The 18,413-nt window shown below is 36.2% G+C and overlaps 1 protein-coding gene across 1 annotated transcript in view; it reads right to left on the bottom strand.

Moving 5' to 3' along the window:
- Nucleotides 1–18,413, bottom strand: part of LOC150097744 (cysteine-rich motor neuron 1 protein-like) — a 168,632-nt gene that overhangs the window by 51,174 nt on the left and 99,045 nt on the right. The window contains exons 5-6 of the mRNA XM_090407273.1: nt 8,249–8,360; nt 1,631–1,752 (exon numbers count right to left, since the gene is read on the bottom strand). Of these exons, the coding sequence (XP_090263399.1) occupies nt 1,631–1,752; nt 8,249–8,360 (234 nt within the window). The remainder of the gene's footprint in view (nt 1–1,630; nt 1,753–8,248; nt 8,361–18,413) is intronic.

Genomic DNA, 18,413 nt, shown 5'->3' with positions numbered 1-18,413 from the left:
ACTTTTGACCTAACGTCTAATCCTCACCTTCTTGTGGAGGAATCTACCTGGATACTGAACAAAAGAGAATGAGTTGTCAATTTGGGATTTAGCCAGCCAAATGGTATTCTTATTGACTTCAATAATGATACATGACAATTTCATGCTGGCTGGGATTATCTTGTTGTCTGGTTAAACAAGTCTCCATTTTTCCATCAGGAACTAGGACAAACAGAAAAAAGTCAATGACTGGAAAAAACTCGTTAGTCGAGTTTAAGACTGGCATCATCGACATTAAAGTATCAATGGAAAAGAAATGGAACTAGCAGAAGAGCTGGATAAGTAGCAGATTGACATAATAGGGGTGACCAAAACAAAGATGACAAAAATAGGTGAGACAACAAACACAAGATGTTATATTCATGCAATAAAAATCATGGAAAAGAAGGGGGTAGCTATAGTATTCAACACCAAAATAGGTGGAAAATCTCAAACAGCAAACAATATCAAGTAGTGATGTGAGCAAATATCAGAATGGGTAACTAGACAATGAGACTTACTTGTGCCAATAATGCCACTAAGGAAGAATTTTTCAAAGCATTAGAGAAAGCAGCTGACATAACAAAAAAGGGAAATTTGGTTCTTGTTGGACATCTAAACAGCAGAGCAGGAAATTATAACCAGCCATACAGAAATATTTTGAGAAAATTTGAAGAAAAGAGCAAAGCTAAAATAATAATGGTATGTACCTGCTGGATTCTTGTTCAGGACACGGACATTATTACTAACACCATATTCCAACATAAAAATGTGCATAAATTCACATGGAGAGAAGATGAAAGAAATAAGAAAAGTCTCGTTGAGTATGTTATTGTTGGTAGCAATGTTTTCCCACTGGTTCAGGACACAAGAGTATACAAAGAACCAACAAATTTCTTTGCATTCACCAAAGTCACTGTCTGGTGCAGGTTTATTTACAGCTTCGTTTATCATTGGACCATCCTTCTTTGAGGACTGCCAAGAGGTATCATGATATGATAAACAATTTTGTTGTGCCACAGCTACAGCAGCACCTGTGCATTGATTCAGTAATTTTCATGCAGGATGGAGATCCTCCACACATCAGTTGATTCATACAGGAGGTTCTTCAAGAACATTTCACGAAAGCCAGAGTGATCAGCTGTGCATTTCCCACTGCAGGGCTGTCTCGTTATTACATACAGGTATTCACAACATTGGCTTGCTTGTGCTGTAAAGAAATACTTTACTTTCTATAAGAGTAAAACCTGTGATTTAATCTAAGACTGGCTCTTGCATAAAAAACTTCCAGAAAAATTTATACAAATTGCATGTATTTCACCTCATCTGGTTATTCAAGCAAAGCAAGTGACTTTAATAATGTAGTAATGTGTTTGCCACTTAATCTGTCAAGGAGGTTCCACGTATTAACAAAGTGATGAATATCCAAGCTACCATTCAGCTTGGTGGAGGGGGGGGGGGGAGAAAATTGGTAAACATAAGATCCATTTTAAGAAAAATATAGATAACTTAATCATACATATACTACAAAATAAATTCTGCTACATTGCAAAATACATGCTTAAATATCCAAAATATACACTTATATTTTGACTGCAAAATGTGAACATACCATTTACACAATCATAAATGCTGCAACATGAACCAGGCTTGCTATTACCCTGTTTTATAATTTTTTGTTGTTTCCCAGGTGGACATTTTAAAGGCTTACAATTAGTTGGAAGACAAGCACACCTGAAAAAGATAGAGGCAATTAATTTTTTTGTTGTTGTTCCTGAATGATATATACATACATCTAAAGAGCAAATAATTATACAAAAGAATATTTTAAAGCTGAAATATTACGTGTAAGATCTTGAAAGGTTTACGTATGACATTCAGATATCCATACAGTCATTGAGATTAAGATCTATCAGTTATTGTTCACTTCTGCTTGCACAGGTCGACTTGAGCCTTGTAGCCTATTGATATCACTATCATACTAGGATACCATAATATGGGTGATATTTTTTTTGTTGTTGTTCCTGAATGATATATACATACATCTAAAGAGCAAATAATTATACAAAAGAATATTTTAAAGCTGAAATATTACGTGTAAGATCTTGAAAGGTTTACGTATGACATTCAGATATCCATACAGTCATTGTTAAGATCTATCAGTTATTGTTCACTTCTGCTTGCACAGGTCGACTTGAGCCTTGTAGCCTATTGATATCACTATCATACTAGGATACCATAATATGGGTGATCTTTTGTACGGCTGTATATGCACGTGTTGTCTGTTGTTTGGTTTGTCTACAGCATCTCCATAGTGCAGACAGAAGTCGTGTTTGGTTGGAAAGATCTACATTTGAATCCTGTCTAAAATATGAAGAACATTTTATTATTATTCAAGATCTCCAGGCAGTCAGGGACTCATCAAAGGAGGCTATACAATATCTAAACCAGCTGTGATACATTTTCATGCATTCATTCACACTATTTGTATTCACCACCTCAAAAGGTCAGCCATTTCCAATGACAAACCTTAAAAATCTAGATCTCATCTTCCTTTGATGAATACTTTATTCTCACCTTTGAAGGATGTTCTCTCATCCTTTCTCACTCTCTCTCACCACCCTCCATAAAATGAAAAATTTCAGTATTACGATTATTCTCTGAGTATATCATACTAGTGTAAATGATGCAGTACAATATACAGAAGGGAGGCAAGTGTTAAGGGAATTGGAAGTGAAAGAATCAGAGGTGTATCAGGTGTTATTTGGATTAGATGTTAATAAGGCTGTGGGAATGGATGACATAATAGAATGTATTCTTAAGGAATATGCACAACAATTAGCTATGCCCTTCACCTGATTATTTACGAGGGTGGTCTGAAAAGTTCTCGGCCTCGACCATAGATGGCAACACTATTGGCAAGATTTTTTTTTTCTCAGGTGGTACATCTGTCATAAGCATCCATGTGAAATTGCAAGTCATTCTACCAAGTAGTTTGTTTTATACAGCTGTCTGAAGCAAAAGTGCTGTTTGTATCCCTTGAAATGGATAAAATTGAGTATCGTGTGATTATAAAATTCTTTGTAAAAGAAGGTTTAATGCAAAAAGAAATTCATTCGAAGTTCATAAAAGTTTATGGACACTCTTCTCCTTTGTTTTCAACAATTAAGAAATGGGCTGCCGAGTTTAAACGCTGCCGTACCAGCCTTGAAGATGATCCATATGAAGGACGTCCAAAAAGTGTAACAACACCAGAAATCATTGATCTAGTGCACGATATGGTATTGGATGACCGGCGAGTTAAAGTGCGTAAAATTGCTGAGACTATAGGCATTTCAAAAGAATATGTAGAATATATTTTGCATGAAGAATTGCAAATGAAAAAGCTTTGCACAAGATGGGTGCCACGCTGATTAAAAACACACTCGCAGGAAAATCTTTGAACAGTGCTTGGAGCATTTTAACAAGAATAAAACTGATTTTGTGCATCAATTTATTACCATGGATGAGACTTGGATTCACCATTACACACCAGAATCCAAACAGCAGTCAAAACAGTGGATAGAAGCCTTTGTCTTCTTTGTTCAGCACCAAAGAAGACAAAGTCGGTTTCATCAGCAGGAAAGGTCATGGCATTGGTGTTTTGGGATGCTAAAGGCATTTTGTTTATTAATTATCTTGAAAAGGGTAAAACAATAACCAGGGAATATTACTCTGATCTTTTAACCAAACTAGGCGAAAAAAATTCGTGAGAAAAGACCCGGTTTGCAGAAGAAAAAAAAATCATCTTTCATCAGGACAATGCAGCTGCCCACAAAGGTGTTTTGGCAATGGGAAAATTAAGGGATCTGCACTATGAATTGTTGCAACATCCACCCTATTCCCCAGATTTGGCTCCCTCTGACTTCTATCTCTTCCCAAAACTAAAACTTTTCCTTGTTGGTCAGCATTTTTCTTCAAATCAAGAGGTGATTGCAGTTGTAGAGGTGTATTTTGCAGATCTTACTGAGAACTACTACAGGGTCAGGATAATGGTGCTGGAGCATCGCTGGAATTGTATTAGTCTTAAGGGAGATTATGTTGAAAAATAAAAATAATTTTGAAATTATAAATTTGTTTTTTTATTGTTAGGCCGAGAACTTTTCAGACCATTCTCGTAATGAAAGCCTTACAGTGGGTAGGGTTCCTAAGAAGTGGGAAGAAGACAAAATAGTACCACTCCACAAGCATGGTTCTAGGACAGAAGTTTCCAATTATAGACTAGTCTGCATAACTGCAGTTGTAGTCAAGGTGTTGAAGAGATTGGTTAGGAATAGAATACTCGATTGGGTTGATGGACATAGCATTCTTTATAATGGTCATCATGGATTTGTAAAGGGTAGGTCTTGTTTTAGCAATTTACCTGCATTTTATGATAAGGTAACGAGTGTGTCAGATAAGGGAGAATCATATACAGTGATATTCTTGAGCTTTGCAAAAGCATTTGACAATATTACCACATGATAAGTTGATGTACAAGAGCTGTAGAGGATGGGAACAGATAGTATATTGGTTACCAGCAAGTTATGTATGATGGAGCAGTGCCTCAAAAAAGGAGGGTAAACCAGTGATGTGCCCCACAGTTCTGTTCTTAGGCTCTTGCTGTTTAACTTGTTTATAAATGATATATCATGTGGACTGATTGGGGATCTTCAGTTTCTTGCTGATGAAGCAAAGTTGGGAAGAATTATAAGTAGCACTGCTGATGTTAATTCCCTTCAGGATGATTTGAACAGACTTTTGACTTGGATAAAAGAAGTGTGGTTGTAGTTTTAATATCAATAAGTGCAAGGTGTTGCATTTTGGATTACAGAAATGTAAGGCTGTGTACTATATTGATGGTGCCATACTGAGGGAAGTGGATGAGATTTGAGAGTGATGGTTGACAGTAAACTGAAGTTTAAGGGCATATTGAAAATGCTGCAAAGAGTGTGCATCGGAAGTGCTACTAGGATAAGAAGTACTCTAACATGTAATGATGAGAAAGTGGTTGTGCCACTGTATAAAGCACTGATTAGACCACACTTGGACTATTGCACTCAAATTTGGTTACCTAGTTTTCAGTGTGATGTGGAAACATTGCCGAGGATCCAGAGATGAGGTGACAAAGATAATATCAGGAATTTGGAATGCTGGCTATGGGAGAGGTTGAAGAAATGTGGATTGCAGAGTTTGGTGGATGGGAGAAAAAGAGTGATATGATAGAGACATTCAAGTTAGTGAGAGAATTTTATTGGATTAATCCAGATGGGATTATAAAAAGAGTAGAAGGTGAGAGGGAAAAAACCAGAGGCCATCCCTGGAAGTTATTTAAGAGTGCGGAGAAGAATGTAGAGAAATGTCAGTGAATGGAACGCATTACCAAAATGTGTTGTTAATGCAAGGAGTGTTAAGGATTTTAAGATTCGATATGATAAATATGTTGTCAGTTGAATGAACCTCCCATGATAAGTCTGCTGACTCCATGGAGGTGCAATAAGTATAATAATAATATTCTGAACAATTCTGTGTTGCTAATGAAAACAACCCAATTGATTTTTATCAATGTGATAATGCATGACTTCATACTGCAAAGACTGTGGCAATACAGTTTAAGGCAATGTGAGAGTACATAGGTTACACTAGTCAGCAGAGAATCCTGATCTGAATTGCACAGAGTATCTTTGGGAAGAATAATAATAATGAGGGAATGACTACATACATATACCAACTTCTATAACAACTGACTGCCATCAATTTGAAAATTAAGATGTAAGTGGAAGATGTTAATACTAAATAAATGGAAGTCACTATGTAAAATTGTTTACTTGTAGAATTTTCAGCTGTGTTGCATAGCCATTTTCAATACACTACAGGAGATAACTACAAAAAGAGAGAGAACGACAATTAAATTGAAAGGGTGTGATATTATATGTGCTACTGACTGCAGGAGAATAATTTCATTTGCATTAATAGATATTAAGAAATAAAGATAAATAATAAATTATTTTAAATTTAAATAATTAATTAATTACAATTTAAGAAACACATGAATGGTGATTATTAGTGAAGATAACTTCCTAAATTAGGAAGTTTAAGATAATCATTTTTGTTAAGGTTAAGATTGTGCTTCACAGCTTTCTTATACAGCCTTCTTTCCATCATAACATTAGCTGCAAGAACGGGATTTTGTAAACTCTAGGATAAGAAACGTGTTTAGTTTACGAATTGGACAGAAAGAGACTTGTAGGTCAATTTGGCAAAGGAATCTTCCTATTCTTTCTAAAGACACTTAACATGTGGAAGACAAATTCTGGAAATTTCTTGAGGAGGGTTAAGATAAAGGCCATAATAATTGATAATTTTATCAATAGTTTTTGTATTATAACCATTAGAAATAAATGTAGCTGTGATAATACAGTTCCTTGTTTAGAAAAGAATCAGTTGAACATATTTTATAGGCCCTGTCAATTAGAGATTTGACTACATCATATTTCTGACAAGGGTGATTATGTGATTTAGAATCAGATCAACTAAAGACCAAATCAAAGTTCAATAGTGCCCCCCCCCACCAAAAAAGGCCACTATTTACAGTGAAGTGTTGCAAATGCAACACAAGTGTAGGCTGAAACCAAAAAAGAACAATATATTTTCCACAATCATATTTTGTAAAAAATTCACATATTCTTTTTCAAAATATTATTTGAATTGACTTCCAGTCTTTTACTCATTCATTACATTATCAAGTCATTCTACTCATGCATTTCATGTTTTAAGCTATGCAGTCAACAAGCCCTTTTAAATTTTCTGCATTGGGCTTCCAAATGAGTTCAATCATAGTTCATAATCATGTATTTCTTTAAACTAAGAGAATTTTTCATCTGTTCATTCTAAATGATTTAATTGCAATTAAATAGTTTCTAAAGCCAATGATGCAAAACTTCAATATCTCACATTAACTGCTCCTTTCAATTTATTACTTCAGAATAGTAATTTATGATTTTCATTTTTTTATTTTTTTTTTTAAAGAAACTATGGTGAAACATGACCAAGTAAATAGCAATGCACTTTTTTATATATCTAGTATTTGTGAAACATTCTGGTTTATTTAAAAATTATCTTATCTCTTCAGTACAAGTTTCAAATTTTTCATAGGAATTTATTCTTCGCATTCTTTCTTTGTAATATGATAACATCAAGAATACAACCATGATCTGTGGAGGAGGGTTAAGTACTACATAATTTAACTCCTTCCTCATGACTGATTAAATAACCTAGGATTTATATGCAGCTTAAATTCTATCTATTTGGAATGCATGGAATGTATGGCATAGTTCAGCATATCACCTACATCTTATTTAAAGTGGAATTAGGATAAATTTCAATGATCTTTCTAAGAAACATACTTTTTATATAGCTTTATAAATGCTTCCATATCTAGGTTATCATTTCATTCATAATTTTTTTTCTGCATCAACTTATAAGCACACATTATCAAATTATTTAAAAATTACATAATTTACAAACAAACCTTGAGCAGCAATGTTAATTTACTTATATAGATACTGTTGCATTATAAACAAAATGAACTGCTCTTAACAGAATTAATATCACTTGAACAAATGATTAACTTTTTAAGTATCATTCAAAAACGTATAAACAAATCTTGAATTTGTACCTGTGAGTCATACACTTCTTTCCAAAATTCTAAATTATATATTTAATGTTAGGTTTAAAAAAAAAAAAAAAAAAGCCAAAGAGTTGCTCCATTGCTGAAATTGCCTATTTCAGCAATGGAGCAACTCCTTTATATCTAACATTAAATAAATTTAGGAACTTCATGAATTTCAACAAAATTTTCTGTATATATATATTTAACTTTTTGATTTCTAACTGCCTAATGACATGGCTTTCAATCATTTATGAAACCTAATGTTCACTGTACTCTTTGCTAAATTTGCACCATTACAACTAAACAACTTTGTCTTTTTGAAGAGAGTGAAAGGGCAAAAAGTGCAACTATTAACATTGTTTGCAGTGACCTGTTTTACTGTTACATTTATATAATACTGAAATAATACTATAATACTGATATAATGAAACTGAAAAATACTATCAATAGTGGATCAAATTCACTTATTTTACAATTATAAATATATGTTATAAGCATTAGTGAAATGTTGTACTTAAAACTGTCTTATTTATAACTTACCCTTGATGTTGTGGGCAACAGTGATCTGGTGAAAAAACTGTTGGAAGTTTATAGCTATCTGAAGGGCACAATTCTGTGTCAGAAGGACAGCTTACTGATGCACAATTCTCACCTTAAAAAGTGCCAAATATTGTCATTGTTACTGTTTTTACTGGAAGTAATCTGAACTAAAATATTTCAGCCTAAATGAGGAAGGAATTTAAGAAACATAAATGAACAGTCAATAAGAAACAAAAGCTTATTCTGAAACTTGTTTTAGAAATTACAGTTAGAGAAGTAGCAGTTTTTATTTTTCTTATCCTCCCTTTAATGTATTAGGTTCGAATGGCATGTTACAAATATGTAATCTGGCTGTTATAAACGTTCTATACTATGGTGAGTAGTCATTCCTCTGTAATGTCTGATATGTCATCAATTATATGCATTCTCCAGATGGTTTGTCCTTTTTATTGGAAAGAGAGAGAGACTGAATTTCCAACTAGCCCTACTCATGCTACTGCTGCTTGAGGTGAGTTAACTGATTATTAGTTAAAAGCCCTTATGTGTTCCTTACATCTTAGAAGATAGCTGAACTCAGTTCTTTCTCACTTCTGACTACACTAAAGAAGACTCTTTTTTTTTCTTTTTTGATTTTGTAATTTCACATATGAACACAAAACCTATATTCTGTAGCAGACTGTCAGTTTCCAAGACATGCAATATTAGTATTACTTTCAAACCTCCATGGAGTCTGAAATCATGGGAGGTCAAACACTCATAGACCACAATAACTATCATACCTTGCCTTGAATACATTCAATGGCGGTGCATTCACTACCCATTCTGGCAATGCATTCCCTCATTCACCACATGCAAAGCAAAATATCTCCTTTTCACTTCCTTATTCACATAACCTTTGTAGTTTCCAGGAATCACCTCTAATTCTTGCCCCATTATCCTATGTAGTAATACTCCTGTATCCAGCTGATAGGCTCCTCTCACCAACTTATGTCTCAATCATATTATCCCTTCCTTATCCTCTTCCTCCTGTCTTCCAAGCTCTGAAGGCCACACCCTCAATCTGTTTTCATACTCAATATTCCAGAATCCTGGGACAGTCTTACTTATTTGCCTTTGCACGCTCTCTCTCCAATTCCTTACTGCCCTTATAGAAAGGTGGACTGCCCAGAAACCAAAATGAGGCCTAATTAGTGCCTCCTTATACAGTGGAACTATCACCTCTTTATCAGTATATTGCAGTTTTTTTGCAAGCAACCTTCTGGATAATCATTATACCTTTTGTGGTATGCCCCCCCCCCCAAACTTCAGTTCCCTATCTACCAAGATCCCCTGCCTCTTCCATCATCCTGAAGCAAAGTTCCTCCAATATAATTAACCTCATTTCAACTGTGGCTAATATGCATAACTTTACACTTCAACATTCAAACGGTATCCCTATTCTTTATCCCAAAATACTAACCTATTCAAATCTTGTAACATCACATCAGAGTTTCCTGACACTGCCCTTTCTAATTTAGCATAATCAGCAAATAACTGAATATAGTATTACTTTCAAGCCTCTATAGAATTTACAGGCTCGTCAAACACTCAGACCACAATAACTATCATACCTTGCCTTGATTACACTGAAAACTATATCACTGATATATAAATTAAAAAACAGTCGCCTGAGAACAACACTCTATGGAACCCCACTCGTCAAATTCCTTTTTTTTCTGGACATTGCATCCTCTTACACAACTCACTAGCACCTGTCACTGAACCATCCTGTAACCAAAACCACACCAGATGACGAAATATGCATGTCCATTCCCATCCCGCTTGGCTTCAACAGTAGTTTTTCATGTGATACTCTATCAAATCCTTTAGTGACTCCAAAGAATTCCCTGCATAAGCATCTTTATCTAGTACACTAATTATCCTATTATAAAATAAAACCATAGTTACTATAGCATGACCTGTCATTAATAAACCCATGCTGCTCTCTGGAGAGATTTTCATTCTCATCAATCTGTGTTTGTATTCTATCTCTAACCAGCCTGTCTCACACTTCTTCACCAAAACACATGATATACACGCTGTCCTGTAGTGCCATTTCATGTGGAAAATCCACATCAATAGTGGATTTTCCACATGAAATGGCACTATTTTTCCTTTTTTCCACTCTTCTGGGACTACTCCAGTTGGAGACTTCTGTTGAACAATCAGGCCAATTCAGTCCCACAGCCTTATTAATGTCAAGGTTACTTAATATTCCTGGTTTATTAAACACATGTATTCACAAGAATATACACTAATTTTATTACTACAAATATTTCAGCCAGAAACTAACTGGTTGTCATCATCAGTGTAATCAGCATGATCACAAGGTGAGGCTAGAACAAAGAATGTTAATCCTATTTAAAGAGATAAGCCACATGCCAGATGAAACCTAGTGGGTGGTTACAATAAAATAAGTTACAATTACAGCCCATATTTAAATTAAGTGATCTGAATTAAAATTAATTGTATTTAAATAAATTCATTGTAAACATTTCCCATTCTTGAACTAGCAGTCTTCTGTCCTTTCTGCTATTGTTATTCAACACTACCTCCTAACCAATTATATGAAATACACTATATATAAATGTAATAAACAGTATGACACTAAGATTGGATGAAAACAGTTTACGTGACTTTACAGCTTATACAAAGGACTATATTAACTGAAGTGTTAGGAAGCAGGTTGTCTCCAATGGATTCTATCTGCATTTTTCAAACTACAGATTGTAGGTTCAAATCCCACTGTTGCATAGACGTTTGTGAATATATAACTTGCAGAGGATTTTAAATGCTCAGTGAAACCCAAAGTATAAATTTTCCATAAGTCCATGCAACTTTGTGTGAATAGAATTAACTAAGTTTAATTTTACTTAGTAATCCCACTTTCTTGCCTATAAAAAATATTTTAGACAGCATTATTCTAAATTCTTCATTTCTTGTTTAGTGCTCTGAAACAAAATGGCAGTGAGTGGGAGATCATTACGTAGGTCAGCATGAAAGACAAAGTGAATGGTGTGAGTTTTTTTAAGAATGGTCCAGTGCCATGAATGTACTATGTAAGTGTGAGGATATGCTATGGATATTTATGTGGATAAATTGAATAAGAGAAAGGAGCAAATGTGGATATGCATGAAATGCAATGTATTGATGGACAAGACCTGCTTGGATCAAAAGTGGATTTCGAGGAAGACTGTATGAATGTTAAAGCATGTGAAACTGATAGCGAAGAAAGGATTATGACTGATGATACAAAAGTGTGTAAGAATGACAGTGAAAAACATGCATAACTAACAGTCAGGTGATGTGTGAATGTCAGTAAAACAGCAGGAATGAATAATTGCAAAAAAAAAAAAAAAAAAAAAAAAAGATCTGAAAGCTGAGTTTGACGATGAAGGAAGAGATGAAGCAGATGCAGAGCAAAATGAAGATAATTGTAGATATGTATGGAAGAGCAAAGAAGACTGAAAGGAATAACGTCCAAATGAAAAGAGGTGATGAAAGGCTTGTGAATAATATGGGGATTTAATTATTAGAGGTGTGGTGAAAGAGATGCACAAGGTTTGTTTTCTGGGAGGTAAAATGAGCAGAGTGATTGAGAGATTGGATACAAGGCATATAAGTCAGCAAAAGAGATGGTAGTGGTAGCAGGAAGAAGTGATTTAATTGCAAACAAGGAGAATGTAAAACTGGATATTAGGAGATTTCTGAAAAGACTGAAAAGAATAAAACACAATAGTGTGATAGGAAAGGTAGTCAGTGTGTTGCCCAGATATGACAGCAATGAGTTGAGGAGGAGAGCAAGAATTATGAATGCTATGTAACAGAAATGTGTGAAGAGAAAGGAGTGCAGTTTGTGAATGTGTGGGATGAGTCTGAAGGATGAACAGAACTGTATAAGAGTGATGGACTGCATCCAAATGATTTTAGTGTGGGTCATCTGGAGAGGCATGAGCAGAAAATGGATCTGAGCAAGTAAGAAGGGATGTGAAATAGCAAGAGTAACAAAGGAGAGAGAATGAAGTGGAGCTTATGAATGGAAAAGTAGGTAGGATGAATGTTGAGAATGAGAGAACAACTTTGCAAGATAGACAGACAGGGAAATGGGGAATTCAAGGTGGACAGGGAAACAATGCATTAGAAAGGCTGATACCCAAAGAGAAAGTGAATGTATGCGTAGACAAGAAAAGAATGAGACAGGTTGAGATGTAGATGGACAGTTGGGTTAGAAGATTCTGAGATGAGAGAGGAATGGTTCGAGGAAGGCATGGAGAAGTCATATCTAATAAGTGGTAACAATGAAGCTTGTTATAGATCCAGAAATGAATGGATATGTTAGTATATGAATACTAGAAGTATCAGAAACTGTTGCATTCATCAAGCTTGATCACTCAAAAATTGCTGGAGTGAGAAATGACATCCTGAGAGGAATAGAGATGGAAGGGTATTTTTTTTTGTGAAGATGGAAAAGGTAAAAAGGGAGGTGGAGTGCTGTTGATGATAGTAAAAGTGTTATGCCCATGCAAGGAAAAGATGCAAGGCGGAACTAGTGGCAGTGGTTTTGAGGCAGCATGGTGTGAGACAGAAGTGAATAGAATGAAATACTTAGATGTTGTTATAGACCTGGTCATATGGAGGGTAGACCATGAAACGTATAACCCAATTAGCCAAGCAAATAGAAAAAAGGGTGATCACTATGGGCAACTTTAATTATGGAAATATAGACTGGAATGACAACCCAGCATCTAAAAGTAAAGAAAATGAATTTCAGGTTTTTGAGAATGTGAGGATCAAGGATCTTGGATTTTATGATCTCATCAGAGGATGTCATTATAAATGCAGTGTAAAATCTCCCTCCTGTTGGCAAGAGTGACCATGAAGTGATTACATCAGTGGTTGCCAGCCATGTGAAGACTTCTGTGAAGAAAGGATATGTGTGGAACTAGAATGCTGGTGATTATGAAAAGGTTAGGAGATACACAATGAGTCCTTTGACTCAATTTAGGTCAAATAATAATAGTTTACAGCTGTGGCATGGAATGAGAAATTGGGGTAGAAAGGAGATCAATGCTGCTTGGATGCTATTCAAGAACTATCTAGTAAAAGGTTAAATAAGGTAAGTGTGAAATGGATGAATGCAGAGATTAAGTAGGCAATACGGAGGAAGAAGGCATTATGGAGACAACATAGAATGAGTGGTAGTAGTTTCATGAGGAGTAGAAAAAAAACAGGCAAGGAGGATGATTTGGTTTGTAAGGGTAGCAAAAATGCAGCACAAACAGCAGTTAGCTAAAAAAAAGTCCTGGGGAGGTCTTTCGATATGTAGCCAGCAGAAAAAGGTGATTATGGAAGGATGACATTAATTGAAGAAAATGATAAAAGGATAACTGCTGCAGAGGATATAGTCGAGATATTAAATGAGCCGTTCATAAAGGTATTTTATCCTTGTGAATGTGACATTGTGCAGATTGAGAAGTGGAAGGGTAGGAGAAGAGACTGACAGAGTGAACAACAAGAGACAGATGGGGAAATTAAGTAAGCTTGATGTTAATAAGGCTGTGGGACTTGATGATATATCACCATGTGTTTTGCAGAAATGTGCTAGGTAGATGTATTCCGAGGGTCAGAAGGTCTTACTGGATCAAGTTCCAAAGGAGTGGAAGGATGGGAAGATTATACTGCTTCATAAGAGAGCTGACAGAATTCAAGCTTTAAATTATGGGCCAATATTCCCCCCCACACACACACACTTACACACACAAGCGATACAAGAACCTATAGTGCATCAGTGCATGCGAATAAGGGCTAAGAAAGAAGAAACCATTGACACTCTTATTAAAGAGCTGTAGGTTGAAATTGTTGAGCAACACATCATGGGAAAGGATGTTCTAGAGGACAGAGGCAGATGGAATGAACAAGGAAGAGGAGAAGCAGATTTGATAAGTTTGCAGTTGCACTGCAAAGGGATATTTGGCAACTACTGCTCTAGCAAGTGGAGAAATGATGTTTGCCAATTCACTGGAGCAGTGACCATGGAAGTACCTGTAGAAGAGACAGAGCTGAAACTCTGCATCTGTGAGATAGACTGAAATGAGCCTATAATGGAAGGGTTATCTATGAGCAAACTGCTCTCCAGTGGACAACATCAATAATTTTATGGAGGATGTAAGTGCACTGCCCAAAATGTGTGAACGGTGTTCTAACTAAAGATGGGTGGATCTGGGATTTATATACAATTAGTAGCTGGGTGGATGTAAAATAGCCTCTTGAGCAGAAAAGAATGCCTAGTTTTTTTTTTTTTTTTTTTTTTTAGAAGCTGAAGAAGCTATTGATGTATTGTATGTATTTGTGCCAAAAGAAGTTGAAGATAAATGTCAGGCCAAGGAAAGACAGTTCACCCTGTCTGGAGATGTGTGTATTATTGAGGATGAGAGAAGGTGAGCTAAGATCCCTTTTGCGAGAGAAAAGGCAGGACTGCGTTTTGGCAGCATCGAAGGTGACTCATCATTGCCTCACTGAAGAAACATTTCAATATCAGTGTTTAAGGCACTGATTGCAGATGATGTAAGGGATGTCTGAGAACTACATGGTTTGTCAAAGGAGTAGGATGAATGGAGAGTGCCATTGTCAGGAAAGCTATGAATAGGATTTGTAGTGATTGAGAGTAAGTCGTTTATGTATAAGGTGAGAGAGTGAACTCTGAGGCACTCCTGCACTAGTGGCAAAGCTTGAAGAGAGAGAGAGTGCTGTCCACATCACATGTAGTGAACAACCAGAGAGAAAACTGACTATCCAGTTACAGAGGGTGGCAGCTAGACCAAAGGAAGGCAGTTTCCAAAGCATTGCTTGATGTCAAATACAATCAAAAGTCTTGAAAAGGTCGAGGGCAACATGCACACATTTCTCCAAACCTTTCCATGGCACATATCCAGTGGTGTAGGCTAAGATATCAGCCATGGATCTGGATTGGTGGAATCCATACTGGTGATTGCTGATTAACTGGTGAGCTCCTATGTAGTGAAGAAGTTGACCATTGATAACTTTCCCCATTATTTTGGAGAGGCTTGAGGTGACAATAAATGGTTGGTAGTTGGACGGCTATGTAGGCTTTTGTCTCCCTTTTTTGGAATGGTTTGGATATATGTTAGTTTCCATGAGATGAGATAAATGCCAGATGAATATAGATGAAAAGACAATAAAGGACACATGTTAGCTCTGGAGCACAACATTTGAGTACAATAGGAGAGATGCCATTGGACCAGATGACTTTAGTGTTCAAGTTGTCTAATACTCTTCTTATGTCTTTCTGCTGATAGGTCACAGGAGACATGCCACTCAGTTGCTGGGATGGAAGGTGATTTGCCTTTGTCGTCTATGTAGGAGTTAGAGAAAAAGAGTGATGCTAGGAGGTTGCTCTTTCTTTGGTTCTGTAACAGTGGTATTATCTGGATGGGTGAAAGGCGGGAGCACGGATGAGCAGAAGTTGTGTCCAGTGGCTTCTGCAAGGTCCAGAAGCCATAGCTACCATTTGGACAAGAGACGAGTTTTCTGCTATTGGCCTTTATGAAGTCAGATTTCAATTTGCTGATAGCTGATTTACATTTATTTTGAGCTTCCACACAGGCTGAGTATGAAGCTTGGATTCTTGATGCAGTAAACTGAATTTTTTCTTCAACTACTTTCATACATCTTCTGTTGAACCAGGGCTTGGAAAGTGGGTGGGAATTTTGAATGGAATGAGAGAGAGAGAGAGAGAGAGAGGAATACATTTATGCCACTGTGGATGATTTCTGTGGCTCGCTCAATGCAGGTGTCTGAATCAGAAAGTGTGGAAGCAATAGTCATGTCAATGAAAAGAAGAGTAGTAGTTCCAGAGATCATCCCACTTTGTACTTTTGTAGTGCCAGAGAATACAAGGCTGGGTGTGGTCAGAGGAGGGACATTCTGTGTGATTGGAAACTTCCACAATATTGTGCTCCGAGTTACCAAGAGGAGAGGTTACAGTGTGTCAAGAAAGAGAAGTATTTAAAAAAAAAAAGATTGAGGGTATTGGAAAAGTGGAGGGAAATATCTGGAATTCATGTAGGTAGTTGCATGATTTGTGTTAGATCATTGCTTATAGTGAAACCTTCCATATTCCATTCGGTTTGACTGGTAGTGTTGAAGAAGGGAAGCCAGTTGGAGTTGTGGACATTCAGGTCACCTAGGACAATGACTCCACTGTTGGATAGCTGAATTGTAAATGGTTGAGTTTCTTGGAGAGGAAGGTGAAGAGATCTTTTTCAGAGTTTAAAAAGTGATATAAAAGACCAGTAAATGCAGCAGATAAATGCTGCTAAGTGAAAGCAAGGAAACCTTCAGCGCCAGAGAAGGTCAAAAAGCAGGGGATTCTAAATTTGGCGTTTTCTGGCAGGCAATATCACAGTACGTACAAAGGCACAGGTACAACCTTTGTGGTGAAATGAATCATGAAGAGTATAATTTGGGCATTTGAAGGTGAACTGTGATAGATGAAGCTGCAATTTAGGTTTCTGTTAAGAGAAGGAGGTCTGATTTAAATGTCTGTATGTAAGTGGTGATGAATGTCATTTATGTTGAAATTTATGCTGCAGATGTTTGTAAAGTGGATGTGGAAATGATTTTTTTGGGGGATAAAGATCCTGGTATGTTTGGAATATTGTGTTTGGATGAAATGGCTGTTGAGGGAAATTTATTTTGTTTGTAGTGTTGCTGTCATTGTTTGTCTGTTTCATTTTTCATTTTTATTAGGTGAAAGAGTGGGAACATGCAGTGGGATCTATCTGACCCCACTGCATCAAAGGGAGGATTTTTTGATCTCTCGATCAAAAAATCCTCCCTTTGCCTTTGGTTAGGTCTATCCACCAAACTCTGCAGTCTGCATGCCCTCAGTCCATCCTCATAATCAATGTTGTACAGTCCTGATATAATTTTTGCTATCTGTCTCTGTACCCTCTTCATCTCCTTTAAATACTGGTGACCAGACATGAGCACAGAAATCCAGATGGGGTCTGATCAAAGCTTTATACAATGGGACCAGCACACTTTTATGTCATATGGTCAATGTTCTCAACACTTCTGCAATTCTCTGAGATGTCTTTACAATCTTTGCAATATGTCCTCGGAACGTCAAATCTTTATCCAGAACCACTGAAAGATTCTTTGCTTCCTCTGCTTCTTCCAGTATAACTACACCAAGTAAGTATGAAGCATTCCATCTATGGATCCCAAAATTTAAAACCTTACATTTAATTGCATTAAACTGATATCCCCATTCATTTGCCCACCTTTCCAGCTCATTCAAATCCTCTTGAAGGGCCAAAATATCAGCACTATTGCTAATAACCCTTCCAAGCTTCATATCATCTGGAGCCTCACATCTTCATTCCATTGGCTGCATTAGATGCTGTTTAAAATTACTAAAATATGAAAACATTAATTTTTAAGAATCCTGTGTTACATCTAGGCTTCTGATTGGTGCTCATAGAGGGTACACTACTCAATTAGTTCTAGACTTGGGTCTAGTGAGCTTCACTTTGTTTCATATTATAATTTTATATTTTACTCCCTGAAGATGTCTCTGTGAATGATGTGAAATAAGGCAAGCATTAACATTGATTTTAATTTTTTCTCAGTGCTGTTTTCACTCCATTAAGCCTCTAACATGAGTTCTACCCAGTGCTTAGACCTAAACACCTGTTAAATGTCTTTACAATGTATAGCAATATCTGGATGTAGCCATTTCCTTCATGAAGCCCAACTGTTATTTATTAGAAAGTGAGGCAGTTACTAAGAACAGACTTCTCCTTCACTATCCAAAATCACAACTTCCAAGATAATGACAGTTATATAATTTTCAATCTCTGCTTTGGAACTTTATTTATACATGAAACTACAGGGTGTTCGGGATAAATTTGACAGTTTCGTAAGGAAAAAGAAAATCTTCTTTGTATCTATTAAATTTAATGAATTGACTAAAAAGCATTACAGGCAGAGTTAATTACAATACTATCAACAAGATTTACTCAAAATAACCACCATTAGCATCGATCACAGCTTCAATTCTGCTTCGGAACCTCGAACAAGCTGATGCTACAGTCTCCCTGGG

The sequence above is a fragment of the Typopeltis vanoorti genome, chromosome 17 (genome assembly GCF_054136105.1).
Source record: "Typopeltis vanoorti isolate ZY-2024b chromosome 17, IOZ_Tvanoo_1.0, whole genome shotgun sequence".
Classification (NCBI taxonomy): Eukaryota; Metazoa; Arthropoda; class Arachnida; order Uropygi; family Thelyphonidae; genus Typopeltis; species Typopeltis vanoorti.
This window is presented reverse-complemented; position numbering and strand designations above follow the sequence as displayed.